The 16,974-nt window shown below is 41.4% G+C and overlaps 1 protein-coding gene across 1 annotated transcript in view; it reads left to right on the top strand.

The window, feature by feature from the left end:
• MAGI2 (membrane associated guanylate kinase, WW and PDZ domain containing 2) overlaps positions 1-16,974 on the top strand; it is a 967,915-nt gene that overhangs the window by 570,690 nt on the left and 380,251 nt on the right. The window contains exons 4-5 of the mRNA XM_075857349.1: positions 2,611-2,826; positions 6,371-6,581. Of these exons, the coding sequence (XP_075713464.1) occupies positions 2,611-2,826; positions 6,371-6,581 (427 nt within the window). The remainder of the gene's footprint in view (positions 1-2,610; positions 2,827-6,370; positions 6,582-16,974) is intronic.

The raw sequence follows: 16,974 nt of genomic DNA, 5'->3' as shown, positions 1-16,974 counted from the left end.
GAAAAAAAAAGCTGACCCTTTTTTCTAATCTTGAAAATCCTTTATCTGGTGCTGTACTGATTTTTTTTTACTTAGTTCAGCAATGTAAGACTTTTTTCATAGTATTAAAGCTTGCAATGAAATAAATTTGTCTCAATAAAAATTCTATCACGTAGGGTTAGATTTTTTACTCTATCAGTTCGTGTTTAACACATTGAACCATTTGACGGAACAAAGATAGTGCTGTCAATCTACAGAATGTGCGCCTATTACCCATTTACACTGTATAATCAATGGCACCCGATTTTCAAACAATTTATTATTGGTCGGTAAAGTTGACTGTGAAGAGTTACTGATGGAGAGAGTGAAAAGCTATCCCTCAGTTTCTGACCTTACCAATTTGATTCCCAGAGCGTTGCTTGAAAGACATTGATCAGCCAGTAAAGCATGAGTGAAGTATAATTGCTCAAGACGTGCCATCTGTCTGAGCTGTGGATAGGTTTCAAAGCACTCCAGCTACAAATGTAGCTTCACGAGCTTCTCGCAGAAAAAACACAAAATGGCTCAGAGCTCATTTTCCGCAGCAAATTTCCCAAGATACCAGCTATCAGTGAGTGTCAAAAAAAACAAAACCTCAACTGCAAGATAACTCCAGTGTCTCATAATTTATACAAATATAATTAACATAACAAGTTTGTACAGGTATTTCCCATGATACTGTGAAAACATGATAGTCAAAAAGTAAATATCTTTATGTTCATCCTTTCTTTATCATTGTCATCCAAGCATTATTCTTCAGTCTGCAACAGAGGATTCAAACATTTTAGAGAGAAATAGTGCCGCAATAACAAAGTCAACTTTCTCTCATTAAAGCATAAAAAAAGTTAAATATAGTATAACTACAATCCATAATCTTCTCCAAAGATGTTCTGTACAAAAATTCTCTTTCAACCTCTTTGTAGTTGTAGATGTCTGGAAAACATAGAATTCAGAGCAATGCCACCTCTAAAGGTTAGGAGAAATAGTTATGAAAAAAACATATCAAATATTTATAAATAATGTAAAATGTTCAGCATTTATGGAAATTTAGAATTATGGTTTTGATTTTTTTACTTCTATATTTTTTTTTTCCCCCTAAATCTACTCTTGTTTTTGTAAAAAATTTTATAGAGGGAACGGAGTGTTTTTTTCCTGTTTAAATTATTGAAGGCACTGCACCCAATCCAACTGCCCTCTATTACGGCATGGGCTGCACAGACAGTAGGGCATCACTGTTCAATTTCGAGGTAGCTCAAAATAACATTGATATGTACTGTAATATTTAGTAAGACAGCTTATAAAACAGGTTAACCATCTAAATGCACTCTTTATTTTACATCACCTTCATTTTAGTTTATAATTTGCCATATTGTAAATGGTAAGACTAAAGCACAAGGCCACTGTCCTGAGTTTCCGTGTCGAAAACCAATGGTGGAGTATGGTGGGTAAGACCGCCTTGTCGCATCGATAATGGTGTACAGAAAATAGATAGACTACTTGTGTCACTTCTAATGATCTGAAGCCTGAATTGTAGCACTAATAAATATCTGTGGTTTGCACTGCTGAAAGTTCGAACTGTAGAGCTATAGGTATGCATTATATATAACACCAGAGATATATATTAAATGGAGGTCTGCTTTCAGAAGAGTAACTTGAAGTTCCTTGGCCCCAATTCAAAATATGTAACCGGGTCCCCACCATGTGCTATATGTTCTACTGGGTTCCACTTATGTGGCTTTGGGGACTTTTGGCCCTCTCAGACACCAGGGCCAAGGTGCGACTGCTACATCTGCATCCCGTATAGCTACGCCGCTTTCTCCTTTTTTATGCTTCTAGAGCATTGCTGAAAAAAAAACTGCATCACAAATTGCAGGTGTGTATCCAGCCTTATGGTATAAAATTGAGTTTGCTTTTTGCAGCAGTCAATAATGCACATCTCTTTTCCAAACTTTCTCTGTATATCGTCTTGAATTTACGACACCACATTTATGGTCTCTTCTGAATAGGGTTTTGTTCTAGATTTCATTACTCTTTGAATAATACATTACATATAATTATTGTTTTATATAAAATGACCGGGGCCTTTTTTTTTCCTAGGGTTTTCCAGGTTGGTGTTTTAGTAGTGATGTCAATATAACAATATAAATACTTGTAGTATTGTTAGTCTTTATGATAAAGCTTCAAGATCTAACTGAAATATGGTTTCTATGTGAAGGTTTAATTTTCTGAATTTTCAGGTAAGCAAAATATTTTTCTCAACTGTCATTGGATATCACAAAAAGTAGGACATAAATAACCACGGAAATTGCAAGAGATGAACAATGCATGTTGGAAAGACAACAAAAACTGAAGCAGCTGATCATTTTTTTATTTCAATGGTTAATCACTGAACAGTAACACGACCAGATGCCAGATTGCTAGTTCCAGGCTAGAGCGTTACATATAATCTGTATTTTTTTTTTATTTAGATCTCCCGTTTACAAGTTGTGTTACATAGTTGCTTTTCAGCATGGGCACTAAAAGTTTTTTGTTTTTTTGGGGGTTATTTAATAATAAACTATAATAAACTGAAAATGTTACACTTATTCACAGAAAATTACTACGGCACTCCAAAGCCTCCAGCTGAACCTGCACCACTCTTATTAAATGCAACAGACCATATTTTTCCTGGCGGCATTCCAAGAATTGAGGGGAAACGCAAGCGCAATAAATCTGTAAGCAACATGGAGAAGACCGGGATTGAACCTCCAGAAGAAGAGGAAGAGGAGAGACCTGTCATCAATGGAAATGGAGTAGCAGTTACACCAGGTTAGTACAATGTATATATATGAGACTTTCCTTCGGCAGTTATTTTATTTAGTTTATTTCAAAGTATCTGTAGCTTTGTTTTAGGAGGGCAGTATATAGACAAGGTACAAAGTTATATAAGGGAGGTTGCAAAAGTATACAGCCAATCGCACACCTAGAATTTAAGGGTAACTGATTAGTATTATATTTGCATGCAGATAAGGCTTCTTTAAGGTGCCAGTCACACTAGTATACTATTTTTTTTACTGTATTTACTTACATAAACCTCTATGATTGATTGAGTTTAATATTTTCTTTTCCTTGATGTATGTAATAATCTTGGCTTTTTACCACTGTGATTTTTAGAACTCATGCATACAGCTGTATTACGGATCTTTACAACTTTTGAGTTGTGTGGGCAATCTATATGGCCCTACTGTACCTCCCATATGCCCCCAATTTGATATATAGATATACACATTTTCATAAATAAATCATGGCATGCAGTATTATGGAAATATTTTCCCCTAGATGCTTGTACAAAATAACTCTTTCTCATGAAAGCACCATACGGTGGCACATGGTGTGCCTGTGCCTCCTTAGTAAAGAGCTACAGGGACTGCACCTGCCTCTCTATAGGCTCCATGCACAAGCTCTGCCTCATACACATCCGAAACATTCCAGGATCAAAGTGCTGGAACAGCCTGTAAAGGAGACCTATAGTCTGTAGGAAGTAAAAAAGCATTTGGACAGTGTTGGCAAAATGAAATCAAGCTAGACGAGCCAAGATCCACAGCCACCTACTTCCCAAAGAATAAGGCCCCCTTCAGATTATGTTTCTTTCTACCCTAGGTTTATCGTGTACGTCGAGAAGGCTCCCGATTTACACGATAAGCGTCTATAGGGCTCCATTAGCTGCTGGAGGCCAAAAGCATGTAATTTTGGCTTCCGTCAAGATTGTATACATCAGTGTACTTGAAGGATGGAATAGCGTAGTAGACGCAAAAAAATGAAACTGCATGGTATAGGTTTTTTTTTAACACCGGAACCTATAGGTGACGGATGCCACTGTATGGCATTCTTCACAGGTATACTTCGAAACGCTCTAGTGAGTACGTTAGACTTTGTTCATATTTGTGTTGGCGCCTCTGTCACAGATCCGGCCAAATTTCCAGAGACAATAGAGCAGCATTCTGCGCTATTTTCTCCAGTAAAACGATAGGCACCCCAACGGAAAGCCAACAGAACCTATTAAAGTCAATGGGTTCTGTGGTGTCTGACGTGCGCTGGAACTGTTGCTTCTGTTATTCCCTTGTTCTGCTTCTCTGACAGAGCAGAACAATGGAATAGCCCAACGCTGGTGTGAACATAGCCTTATAGAGTTTCCTGCACAGGGCTGCAGGAAGCGCTCTGTCCTCGGACTCTGGCCCTGGGGAAACTCCAGACGTCTCTGTCCATATATGGACAGCTACGTCTCAAGCTCTCCCAGGGCAATTGTCCCCATGCGTTCTGCGAGGGGTCAGGCCTTTTCGGGCGATGTATCAGACTGCATACATAAACAGTGGAATATGTTGAAGCCTTCTGTCAAAGGTGTATGTCGTCCTACCGACGTATACCTTCGATGGAAGACAATTAACGCAATGTGAATGGGGACTCAGCGATACTTTTCTAACTGCTTAACGACGCATGACGTGTATGTTCGTCATGAGCAGCAGGACATTGTTGCATCATGATGAGTATAGTCGTCATGCTGTTCGCAGGGGCACAGCAAGTTTGCGGGACAATGGCTGTAGTACACTGTAGTACACAGCCACAGCCCAGGCCTGTCTGACCATATTTCCTGTTGTTAGGGCATACTTGGGTTTGCCCTAACAACTACCTTTGTGCTACTTTTATTTTTAAACTTTAATGTAGTGGCATATATCTATATGCCAGTACATTAAAGTTAAAAATTAAAATAAAAAATCCCCCGTAGGATTTAAAAAAAGTAAATTAATAAAAAATCTGAAAAAAATATATACATATGTAGCCAAGTTTATCTGGACACTGATAACTGCAGCGTGATATCCCACAACCAAAGCCATTGAAAATTAATTGAAAAAGTCAACTTAAAGAGGCTCTGTCACCAGATTTTCAAACCCCTATCTCGTATTGCAGCAGATCGGCGCTGCAATGTAGATTATAGTAACGTTTTTTTTTTTTCAAAAACGAGCATTTTTGGCCAAGTTATGACCATTTTTATATTTATGCAAATGAGCCTTTCTTAAGTACAACTGGGCATGTTTAAAGTTAAGTCCAAGTGGGCGTGTATTGTGTGTGTACATCTGGGCGTTTTTACTTGTTTTACTAGCTGGGCGTTGTGAATAGAAGTGTATGATGCTGACGAATCAGCATCATCCACTTCTCTTCGTTAACACCCAGCTTCTGGCAGTGCACAGACACACAGCGTGTTCTCGAGAGATCACGCTGTGACGTCACTTCCTGCCCCAGGTCCTGCATCGTGTCGGACGAGCGAGGACACATCGGCACCAGGCGACAGAGGCTACAGTTGATTCTGCAGCAGCATCGGCGTTTGCAGGTAAGTCGATGTAGCCTCTGTCGCCTGGTGCCGATGTGTCCTCGCTCGTCCTACACGATGCAGGACCTGGGGCAGGAAGTGACGTCACAGCGTGATCTCTCGAGAACACGCTGTGTGTCTATGCACTGCCAGAAGCTGGGCGTTGTGAAGAGAAGTGGATGATGCTGATTCGTCAGCATCATACACTTCTATTCACAACGCCCAGCTAGTAAAACAAGTAAAAACGCCCAGATGTACACACACAATACACGCCCAGTTGTACTTAACTTTAAACACGCCCAGTTGTACTTAAGAAAGGCTCATTTGCATAAATATAAAAATGGTCATAACTTGGCCAAAAATGCTCGTTTTAAAAAAAACAAAAAACGTTACTCTTATCTACATTGCAGCGCCGATCTGCTGCAATAGGAGATAGGGGTTTGAAAATCTGGTGACAGAGCCTCTTTAAAGTTTCTTGCCAATATGTATTTAATGCATTAAGAGTCAAGATAAAGATGGCTACATCTGTACACAAACATTTTTTTTACAATAACTAAACTTTATTAAATATAAGTTCCAAAACATAAAATAATATACAAATATTTGGTATCGCAACAACCTGCACAAATTTATAGCATCATTTATGATGATCAGTATATGCTGTAAAAAGAAAAAAAAATACAGCGGAACTGATATGAGCGCTGGGATGCAAAGAGGAAAAATCAAGAAATTGTTCTGGTCCTCAAGACAAACATCGGCCCAGTCCTTAAGGGGAAACAATAATTCTGCCTCCCCTGTAGCTTTCACCCTCACGTTTAAAATAAAAAATATTAAAATATTTGTAGTTCGATGGAATGGCAGTCAAAGATCTTGTTGTAGTAAAGCTTTCCTAGTTATCTATTTAACGGGCTGATATGGCTTAACTGAAGCAGGACATTTGCATGTTAACGTGTCCGGAAGTTCCTGGAGTTCAGAGGGGATAAATTTGTGTTTTTATATCTTATGTAGAGTCAAGTGAACATGAAGACAAGAGTACAGATGCCTCAGGTGAGATTTCATCCCAGCCTTATTCTGCTCCATTGTACTGCCAGCCAGATGAGTCAAAGGAAAGCATGGATCTGAAGAAACAGCTGAAGCCTGAAGATAACGATGAACTGGGGTCCTTGCCTGATAACTGGGAGATGGCGTATACAGAAAAAGGGGAAGTCTATTTTATTGAGTAAGTTCATAATGTTTTTTTCTTTTGATCCAAACCAATTATTATTTGTCGCTTTTTCACATATTTGTTATCTGTGATAATAGCGATGACCCTTAGACCAGAATGATTACTTCAATGAGTGTATATATGTAGCAGAGCTGCACTTGTCATTTTTCATAATATCATTATTTGTTATTTTTAATATTACATAGAACTTCCAGTAACCCAACTGCATTATCTTAAATCAGAGTTTTCACAAAACTCAGCAGCCCCAAAGGGTTAAATGACAAACCAAGCTTTTCTACATTTGTATATATAGCTTAAAGCATATGTGCACTTTGCAACCATTTTTCATTTGCCGATGTAAGGAATGAACTAAAATATTGTACCATTTTGTTCCTACAACCCCTATGCAGACCTATGTGTATCCATGGTTACAGACCACAAATAAACCTGTGTAGTCGGATTCTGAAGTCATGTCGAGTAACACATGGCTGCAAAATCAAACTACAAACAGGGCTTGGTTAAAGACGTGCACATAGGCTTTAAATAAGATCTCCGGCAGGGATATATAAAATCACCTGCTGTATCCCGATTTTCAAATCGGTGCAGTAAAAAAAAAAAAATTGGAGTGAGGACACACAATTATACATTGGGTAGTCTGAAGGACTGAAGGACTACCTTCATACATTTTCATTAGTTTCACTTTGACAGAGTCCCATAATTGTTTTTTAATTGTTTGAATAATAATATAGCTTAAATGCTTTTAATTAGTTTATTTATATGTACTTAAAGAGAACCTGTCACATCGAACATGCTGTCCAATCTGCAGGCAGCATGTTATAGAGCAGGAGGAGCTGAGTAGATTGATATATAGTTTTGTGGGGACAGAGTCGATATAACTGGTGTTTTATTCATTTCATTATCTGCTCATTCTGGGCTTAGGAGTCCAGTGGGCGGTCCTACTCAGTAATTGACAGCTATCTCTGTATTCACATTCATGCAGGAAAGGCTGTCAATCACTGAGTAGGACCGCCCTCTGGACTGCTAAACATTACTTCTGATAAATAACCTGTATTAGTTGCTCATTCTGGCTTTCATCACAGCTGATATTGTATAACTGTGAATTCTGCAATTTCAAAGATTTAATGTATGCAAATACATCATTTAAATGTATCAAGCCTTGGATTTACAAATGACATTTTTTGTTGTTATTTTTAATACGTTATTTAAATGAACTGTAATAAAGATTTTGTGACATTGCAATAGCCTGGCAGGTTGTTAGTGCTATAGCATCAGCAAAATTGTGTGTGTTAATTATTAGTCCTCATTAACGTGAATCTTAAATTTTTTAATTATCTAAAATGTAAGATTGTGTTTGTAAACTGTTTATAAGGTTTTATGATCGACAGTATTAGAAGAAAATTGTCCCCCCTGCATTTCTCTTGACGAAGTAACCTATTCTTGTCGCCCATCTTTGGTGAATGTCCTTCAACTTCGATTATTTGGAAGCTTACCAATTGTGGGTCACCCTGTGTACTTCCCAGACATGTCTAGTTATGGGGGTTTCCATCTTTTAGATTAGTGTTGTCCACGTAGTCTAGTATCCCATGTCTAAACTCTTATTGTTTTTCCTACATAATTAGTGGGGCAATTGCCGGAAGACAGATAGATAATTCCTTTTGTCTTGTAATTCTCAAAGTCTCTGCAGTTTGAACCTGTTGTCCAATTCCGGCACTTGTAAATGACTTCCAGGTACCCCACTTGAATGCAGCAACTACATTTCATGACCCCCTAGAGTGGCTATGACCCAATCTACCATGTGTTGATTTAAGGAATATCAACATATACATCCAGATTAGCTCTAAGATTAACCAGAATTCAGCAGGGTATTTTTAATTTCTTCATTTCTGTTCCCACAAGGTGTATCAACTTCGGAATATTTTCATAGGGAAGGAGCAGCTCAGATCTATTTGATCTTAATCCAAACTGATATTCCCACTAAAGGGCTGTTTCAGGGTAGCCTTAAAGAGACTTTGTCACCACATTATAAGTGCCCTATCTCCTACATAATGTGATCGGCGCTGTAATGTAGATTGAAACATGAAAAAAATTTTAGGTCGGCGGATTACAATCCCCTAGCGATGTTTTCAAAAAAATTAGACTGATCCGGCCTTTTATTAATTAGATGAACTGCCAATATGTTTACATATATAGTTTGTAATATAGACAATGTGTCATAAGTCTCTACCCTGAGCAGAACTTTGACACCGCATGTTCTTTAAAGGGAACCTGTCACCAGAATTTCACCTATTAAACCAGAAATACCAGGGGGTAGTGGGTGAAAAATCATTTCTATATAACCTATAATTGTCTTCTTAGTCGGCTCTGTAGCTTTCGTTTTCAGTTTTTTAGTGTTCCCGCACCGTATGCAAATGAGCATAAAAGAGTCATATCTTCGTTTGAAAAGAGTCATATTTTCATTCTTCAAGCCTTTCCGAGTTAATCCTTACTTTTGATTGACAGCTCCTCGCCTTCCCCCAGCACACACCATCCCGCGCTTGTGCGTTGATGTCCTCTTCTGGTGTGTGCTCATAAAGGGACACCGGATTATTACAATAAGCGCAAAATCTTTGCAGACCGTTATTTACAGTCGGAGGAGGAGTTTAGGAGAGGGGATAACAGCAATGAACTTTTGACAGCAGCGGCCAGTGAGGGAGAAGTAAAGTTCAATAGGTGAAATGCTGGTGACAGGTTCCCTTTAACCTATAATTCATATAAACTGACAACACCATTTTCCTTTCTTTTCAACAAGTTTTATTGAGTTTTTTCAACAAGGTAAGGAAATATATTGCATAAACATACACAAAAAAAAAAAAGGGGGGAGATACACAATATATAATATATCGCAACTGATACAGAAATGTACTAGGCAGTATGTCAAACAGTCAGGACGGTGTTGATAAGAGCATGTAAAAAGAGGAAACAAAATTGAGAAGTGGAAAGAGGGAATGGAAAGAGGGGAACAAAAAGACAGGGAAAGGTAAAGGTGTGGTCGGCCAGAGATCTAGAGAAAAATCATTAGCAAATTGTCAAAAGGCGGTGATCATGGCACCAGGTAGGTGAGAGTAGGCGTAATTGATCCAGGGCAGCCAAAGCAACTCGAATCTGGCAATCCTATCCAATAAAATACTTGTGAGTTTTTCGTTTATAAATATTTGGTCCATTCTGGTTTTGACACCTGCAAAAATTACTGACTGCTTTTTCCAGGAGTGGGCAATAGTCATTTTGGCAGCCAATAGGATGTAAGAAAACAATTGAAATTGTGCATGCGTTAGATCAGAGGGTTTAAGGTGGAGGAGAGCTAACTTAGGATCTTTATGCAAAATTATACCAAACAGACTCTGAGCGAGACCAAAGACTCTGCTCCAGAATCTAACGAGTTTAGGGCAGGACCACCATATGTGGAACATGTCACCAGGCGCGGGGCATCCCCTAAAGCAGGAAGCAGGGTAAGAGGGAAATGCATGCGCAATTCGGCTGGGGACCAGGTACCACCGCATCATAACTTTATATGCGGATTCTAAGATATTCGTATTGATAGAGCAATGTGAAACTGTGCTCCAGATACTACGCCACTCAGCCAGTTCCAGCGTCATCCCCAAGTCCCGGTGCCATCGGTCCACATATGTATGAGGGGTAGGGGATGGATTGTTGAGGAGCCATTTGTATAAGAGGGATATCATCCCTTTCGAGGTTGGGCAGATACTACAGATTCTCTCGAACTGTGAGCAAGAGTCAGATGTTTCCCTGTTGTTAAGAAGAGAAGTAATCCAGTTTTTAAGTTGTAGATATCTGAATATCTCGCCACTGGGGATCTGCTTAGAGGTCTGGAGTTCACAGAACGAGAGAATCCGAGAGTGAGTGGGCGTGAGGAGTTGGTGAACTCTAAGTATGTCATTCGACCACCACCATTTAAAGGCATAATAGTTGTCTGCGCCAGGAGAGAACAAAGGGTTGTGCCATATAGAAATAAGGGGAAGATGTGGAGAAATCAATCTACTGGAATATTTGATAGAGTCCCAGACCGTTAAAATGTGTGTAAGAGAAGGGGAGAGATGTGTAGGACGTAAGGATGGTGGCATCCAGGGCAGAGATTGTATCGGGGTGGGCGACACCTCCGGAATATCCAGGTACACCCATAGAGGCATATTTACCGAAACGTGTAATTTAGGCAAGGATGCTATCATGGCTGCTTGATAATATTTAGAGATATTAGGAACACCCAATCCCCCGTCTGTCTTCAGCGAGCAGAGAGTGGACCTGGATATTCTAGGACGTGTGCCACGCCAGATAAACGAGGATATACGGTTCTGAAGGAGACGTAACATGTGTGGTGGGACTTTTATCGGCAGGGTTTGAAATAGGTAAAGAAGCCTGGGGAGGATGGTCATTTTAACCGCAGAAATCCGTCCAACCCAAGAGAGGTAAGTGTGTTGCCATGATGTCATAGAAGAGGTGAGGGAGCGGATCAGGGAGGGATAATTGGCAGAATATAGCTGAGCATATGAGGGAGTCAGGTGAATACCCAGATAATTTAATGAGTGTCTGGCCCACTGAAAAGGAAAATGGTTACGTATGGAGTGTAGGACTTGTTGGGAGAGATTAATATTTAAGGCGATTGATTTTGTAGGGTTAATTGTTAGCCCAGAAATTGAGGCAAAGTCGGATAAAGTTTTCATTAGGTTGGGAAGGGAAACAGTAGGTTGGGAGAGCATTAGTAGCATGTCGTCAGCAAAAAGGGACATTTTATGTTGCATGCCCGCCACTTCCAACCCTTTGATGTTCTGATTTTGGCGTATCATCATAGCCAAGGGCTCAAGAGCCAAAATAAATAGAATGGGAGATAGCGGACATCCTTGTCTAGTGCCCCGTTCAATAGGAAAGGGAGCAGACTGATAGCCAGCATAGCAAACTTTGGCTGTAGGGTTGGAATAGAGGGCATGCACCCAGGACATAAAGTGACGCTGGAAGCCCCACTTCCCCAAGGCAAAATCCATGTATGACCAGGATATCGTGTCGAAGGCTTTTTGAATATCGAGCGAGAGAAGCATTGAGGCCACATTTCTCCTACGAGCTACATGAATCAGAGATATAACTCTCTTGGTGCAATCACTTGTCTGTCTGCCTGGGACAAAGCCAGCCTGGTCCCCATGGATAATAACGTCAAGGAAGCAGTTTATCCTAGTCGCCATAATCTTGGCCAGGATTTTAATATCTGTGTTCAAGAGTGATATTGGTCTGTAGTTGGTAATTTGGAGAGAGTCTTTTTGTGGTTTGGGGATCATAGCGATATGAGCATGAAGGGTTGATGGGAGAGGGGTTGTACCAGCTCTGAGGGCATTAAAGAGTTGAGTTAAATACGGGACCAGTAGTGGGGAGAGTTTTTTATAATATAAAGGGGAAAAACCGTCAGGACCAGGTGATTTGGAGGGTTTCAACTCCTTGATGGCTGCCTGAACCTCTGCTTCGGATATCTCAGCCTCCAAGGCCACAAGGTTGGAAGGAGTGATATCCGGAAAAGTCAGGTCTGCAAATAAGCCTTCAGCCCTCAAGGAGTCAAATAATGGGGGGGAGGAATATAAGTTGGAGAGAAAATTTTGAAATAGGGAAGTGATTTTATTGGGGTCCGCTGTAACATTACCTGTGGAAGTTCGTAACCTAACAGGTTCCCTTGTCGACACAGGGACCCTCAATTGACGAGCCAGGAGTTTACCCGGTTTATTACTTTGCGAGTAATATCGCTGTTTGGACCATCTAAGTTTGCGTTCTACCTGCTCCGTCAATAGAAGGTCTAGTTCCAGCCTAGTAGCATCTACCGAGGTTTTATTAGCGGTCGAGGGGTTCTGTTTCCAAGTATGTTCCTTTTGTTCTAACAAGCGGTATAACTCTGCGATTTTTCGTTCTCTATTTTTCTTTTTAAATGAGCCTAGTCGAATGAGAGCTCCCCGCAATGTGGCTTTATGCGCCTCCCATAATATAATCGGGGAGGACGTGGAACCCACATTCAGGTCAAAATAGTCCTTTACCGCCGCTTCCACTTGCGCGAAAGTATCTTTAGAGGACAAAAGGGAGTCATTCAGACGCCAGTTAAAGGAGAGCCCCCGTGGGACCAGGGAAGAAAAAGAAACTTCCACTGGGTTGTGATCAGACCAAGGTGTGCTCAATATCTTAGCTGAGGAGCATAGTGGTAGAGATCTTTGAGATGTAAATATGTGGTCAATACGGCTAAACGAGGAATGAGGGCAGGAATAGAAAGTAAAGTCTTTTGTGGTGGGGTGGAGTTCACGCCAGAGATCTTGAAGGTCATGTAGTTGCAACATATCCCTGAACTCAATGGAAGGTGTGTGGGATGTGGATGGATTGGGGGTCGGGGATTTATCCACTGAGGGATTGATTACCAGATTCGAGTCACCCATAACCACCAGAAGACCCCGACGGTTAGCGTCAACCAGCTTAAATAGGTGGGAAAAAAACCCTGTTTGAAAGTCATTAGGACCATAATAACCTACTAGGGTCACTTCTACATCAAATAGTGTGCCGACTAAAATCACATAGCGTCCAGTGGGATCAATAATTTCTGTGTTGCAAATAAAAGGGAGATTCTTTCTAAAGGCAATAACTACTCCTCGCCGTTTTTCGTGAGCGTATGCGCCATAAAAAACGGGGAAGTGCGCACTTAGATATTGTGGTTTAGACGTGGCAGAAAATTTAGTTTCCTGGAGGCAAACTATATCGGCATGGCTAGCTTTGTAGAAATGAAAAGCCTTCGAGCGTTTATGTGGGGAGTTGAAACCCTGGACATTGTGGGAGATTATTTTCAAAGCAGGAGGGGCCATGAGAATGGTTTAATGATCCGACGAAGACCTCTGACCGACAGGGGGAGAAGGAAAGAGGGGAAGGTAAGAAAGGGGAGGGAGAGATAGACTAAATAAAAAGTAATATAAAAAAAACTATGCACATAGACATCGAGAAATGGAAAATGCCCAAAACACGGCATAGAGAAGTGGATAGCAGTACGGGTAATACTACTTGTAGAACCAGGGGGTCACCGGCACCTGGGCACAAAGGTGTGGTAACAACATTTTGTTGGGGTGAACTCAAAAATGTAGCAGAGGTAAAGTAAGGGGAATAAAACTTAATTATATTGACAGCCAATGTAAAGCAAAGTTAACCGAACCCACACAAAATGGAACTGCGGCAGGCTTGGTGTGCTCCACTACTTGTATACAGAAACAGAGACAGTGTTGTGGAGCGGCATATTAAAGTACAGTGTATGAAACAACATCTCGAGCCGGGAAACAGCATGCCCGACACCCGCCGCCCCCAATGGGAGGCAGGGGGCACCCGGCAGGCCGATCCACGGCCCGAGAGAAGTAGGCCGCAACTCCCGGCTGCAATACAGAATAAGAGGCAGTTGAAATGTATGTCCAGCAGGCCATGCATGCAGTGCCGCCATGTGGTGAGGCAAAACATGCATAGCAGGCCAGACCAAAAATCCATAAATGTGTAAGTGGAAAATGAGTGCGGGTAATGCCAGAAGTACTTTGTATGTAGTGAACATCTTAGAAATCAACAAGACAAAACGTCAAATGAGTTAAACTGCCCGTTGCAGAAATCAGTCCCCATCGTAGACAGACCACCGCAAGTGAGGCAGAGTAACAATCCAAGGTTATTGGAAACAAAAAGGTGGACAGTCAGACCACAAGCAAAAAGCACTCATCCATCAGGCTGGGTCGTCACGAACATTGGGTATGGCACCAAATCTCCCAGGTGGTCTGCGTGGGGGAACTTTCTCCCAGATGGGGCGAAGAGGAGGTCTGTCGCGGCGCGCCTGAGACGTTTGACTCGGTCTGTCAGCCTCCACAGGTAAGAGTTGCAGGGTGACCAAAAGTTGCTTGAGGTCGTCGGCTGAGCTGGCAGAGTAGAACTTATTATCCACAGAAAATTGGAGTTTGAAAGGGTATCCCCAGCGGTATCTAATCTGACGATGTTGTAAGACGGCCAGCAGGGGTTTCATATTCCGCCGCTTTTGGATGGTGATCGGGGAAAGATCGGCGAAGATTTGATATTCGTGACCCTGGAACAGCAGGGATGAAGCAGCTCTGGCTTTTTGAGACAGGGTTTCTTTAGTAGCATAATAGGTAAGTTTCACCACTATATCCCGTGGCCTACCATCTTGACGTTTGGGACCGAGCGATCTGTGGACCCGATCCATCTCCAATCTGTCTATAGGGAGGCCTGGCGCCAATTCCTGGAACAGGGCAGTAACCGAGGAATTAAGATCTTCGTAGGTTTCAGGTAAACCTCTAATTCGAAGGTTTCCCCGCCGCGCACGGTTTTCAAAATCCTCTAGTCGGAGCATAGTGGAATCCAAATCTGCCCTCAGGGAATCGAATTCAGCATCGTGCGCATTTAAGACTTCTATGGTGTCATCCATTTTAGTCTCCAGGACATTTGTCCGGGCTCCCAGCTCCCGTATCTCCCGAGTAAGATCCCTGGACAGCTTAGAAGCTGTAAGTTGTAGTTCCTGCTGTAGAAGCTGCTTAAATTTTTGAAGCAGGGAGGCATCTCTAGTAGTAAATTGTGGATCGGGTTGCTGGGACCCGTCCTCCTGCGAGTCTGCTACGAGCTCGGGTGAGGCCTGTATGTCGTCCTCTGAGCCTGCCGACATGGCGGGAGAAGTTGCGCTCTCAGGCGTGGGGGCAGGGACGGAGGACTCCGGCGGTTTTAAGTCCTTTCGCCCCACTAAATTCTTCCGGACCATGAACAAACTGAGCTGGGGGTCGACTGGGGGAGAAAGTGGGGTGTGATAGCGAGATAGTTCACCTCAAATGTTAGCGTCTGATAGCTGTTGTGCCCAGGAGTCGCGGAGCTACCTCAGCATGCGGCCATCTTGGTTAGCAGCTCGCGAGCGCCCCCCACCATTTTCCTTTCATGATAGAATTATAGATAGTAGATAATAGATCATTTTATGTGTTCATTTCCCATTAGACTCAAACCGAGTGGGTAGAACATTTTATTCTTTGAATTCAGAACGAAAGAACAAATGTTTGCTCACTAAATAAATCATAGCTGGTTCTTCCAAGGAAAGTGCAGATGGAGATAAAAGGATAAAACCAACTAGTCAAGCTGGGAAAAGCGTATTTGTGACTAGATTTGTATTCTTCTAATTAAATAACTGATCTTAAGAAGTCCCTGTATTGTATGAGGAATATTGCCCACAATGATGTATAATATAGTGTGCAATATACAACTTCAACACTTGGGGGCAGTAGACAATGTGTGTGAATTTTATTTTTTTTCCTTTTTGCAAAAGTATTTAGAAAGCTTTACGGTTTAAAAAAAAATTCTCATTTGGTCATCGTGGAACAAACTTACATTTATCTCTGCTAAAGAAAACCGCTAGAACTAAAACAAGGGCTTTAGAAGGAAGCAGCATGTTATCGCCAGCTCAGACTTGTGTTTGATGATACCTCGGTGATTGGTGTACAGTAGATGGACATTTTCCACTTGGATTCTATTCTAATTCTAATAAATAACTTTTGTTTTACTATTGAAACAGAAAATTAACATGTCAAGTGGTTTCTGGTTGAAACCCGCAGTGCAAAACATGTATAACCTAGTGGATCACTAAAGGTACCTTACACAGTTAAAATGATATACTCTTAGGCCTTATTCACACGAACGTGTGCGTATTGCGTGCATAGCAGTTCCGTGTGGCATCAGTATTTGGTGCGTGCCTGGGTGATTTTCGCGCATATGGCATCGTTATGACACTCTATTTTTATGTTTACAAACATAAAAGCAGGAGGTGCTTTTTTTTCATTCATTTGTTTTACAACTGTAGCGCGAATCACGCGCGGCACACGGAAGTGCTTCTGTGTGCAGTGCGCGATTTTCACGCACCCATTGACTTCAATGGGTGCGTGCTACGTGAAAAATGGCCAAGTATAGGACATGTCGTGAGTTTTACGCAGCGGACACACGCTGCTTGAAAATCACTGACAGTCTGAACGTCCCCATTGCCTAGCATAGGTCCGAGCGACGCGCGTGATTTTCACGCGCGTAACACGGATGTAAAATACGTTCGTGTGAATAAGGCCTTAATGTGTTCATTATATATGGTTGTGTGTGTTTAAATTATATTTATATATACAGTATACACACACATAGTCTGCAGAATGAGAAATAGTTGATGAATCTGGGTTTACTTGGTACTCTGGTAGCGAGGGATACAATTCTCTTATTATACGGTTAAAGAGGCTCTGTCCCCACATTATAAGTGCCCTATCTTGTACTTAATGTGATCAGCGCTGTAATGTAGATTATAGCAGTTTTTTTATTTAGAAAA

The sequence above is a fragment of the Rhinoderma darwinii genome, chromosome 3 (assembly GCF_050947455.1).
Source record: "Rhinoderma darwinii isolate aRhiDar2 chromosome 3, aRhiDar2.hap1, whole genome shotgun sequence".
In the NCBI taxonomy this organism is placed as follows: domain Eukaryota; kingdom Metazoa; phylum Chordata; class Amphibia; order Anura; family Rhinodermatidae; genus Rhinoderma; species Rhinoderma darwinii.
The sequence above is the reverse complement of the archived record's forward strand: the minus strand, read 5'-3'. Positions and strand labels throughout refer to the sequence as shown.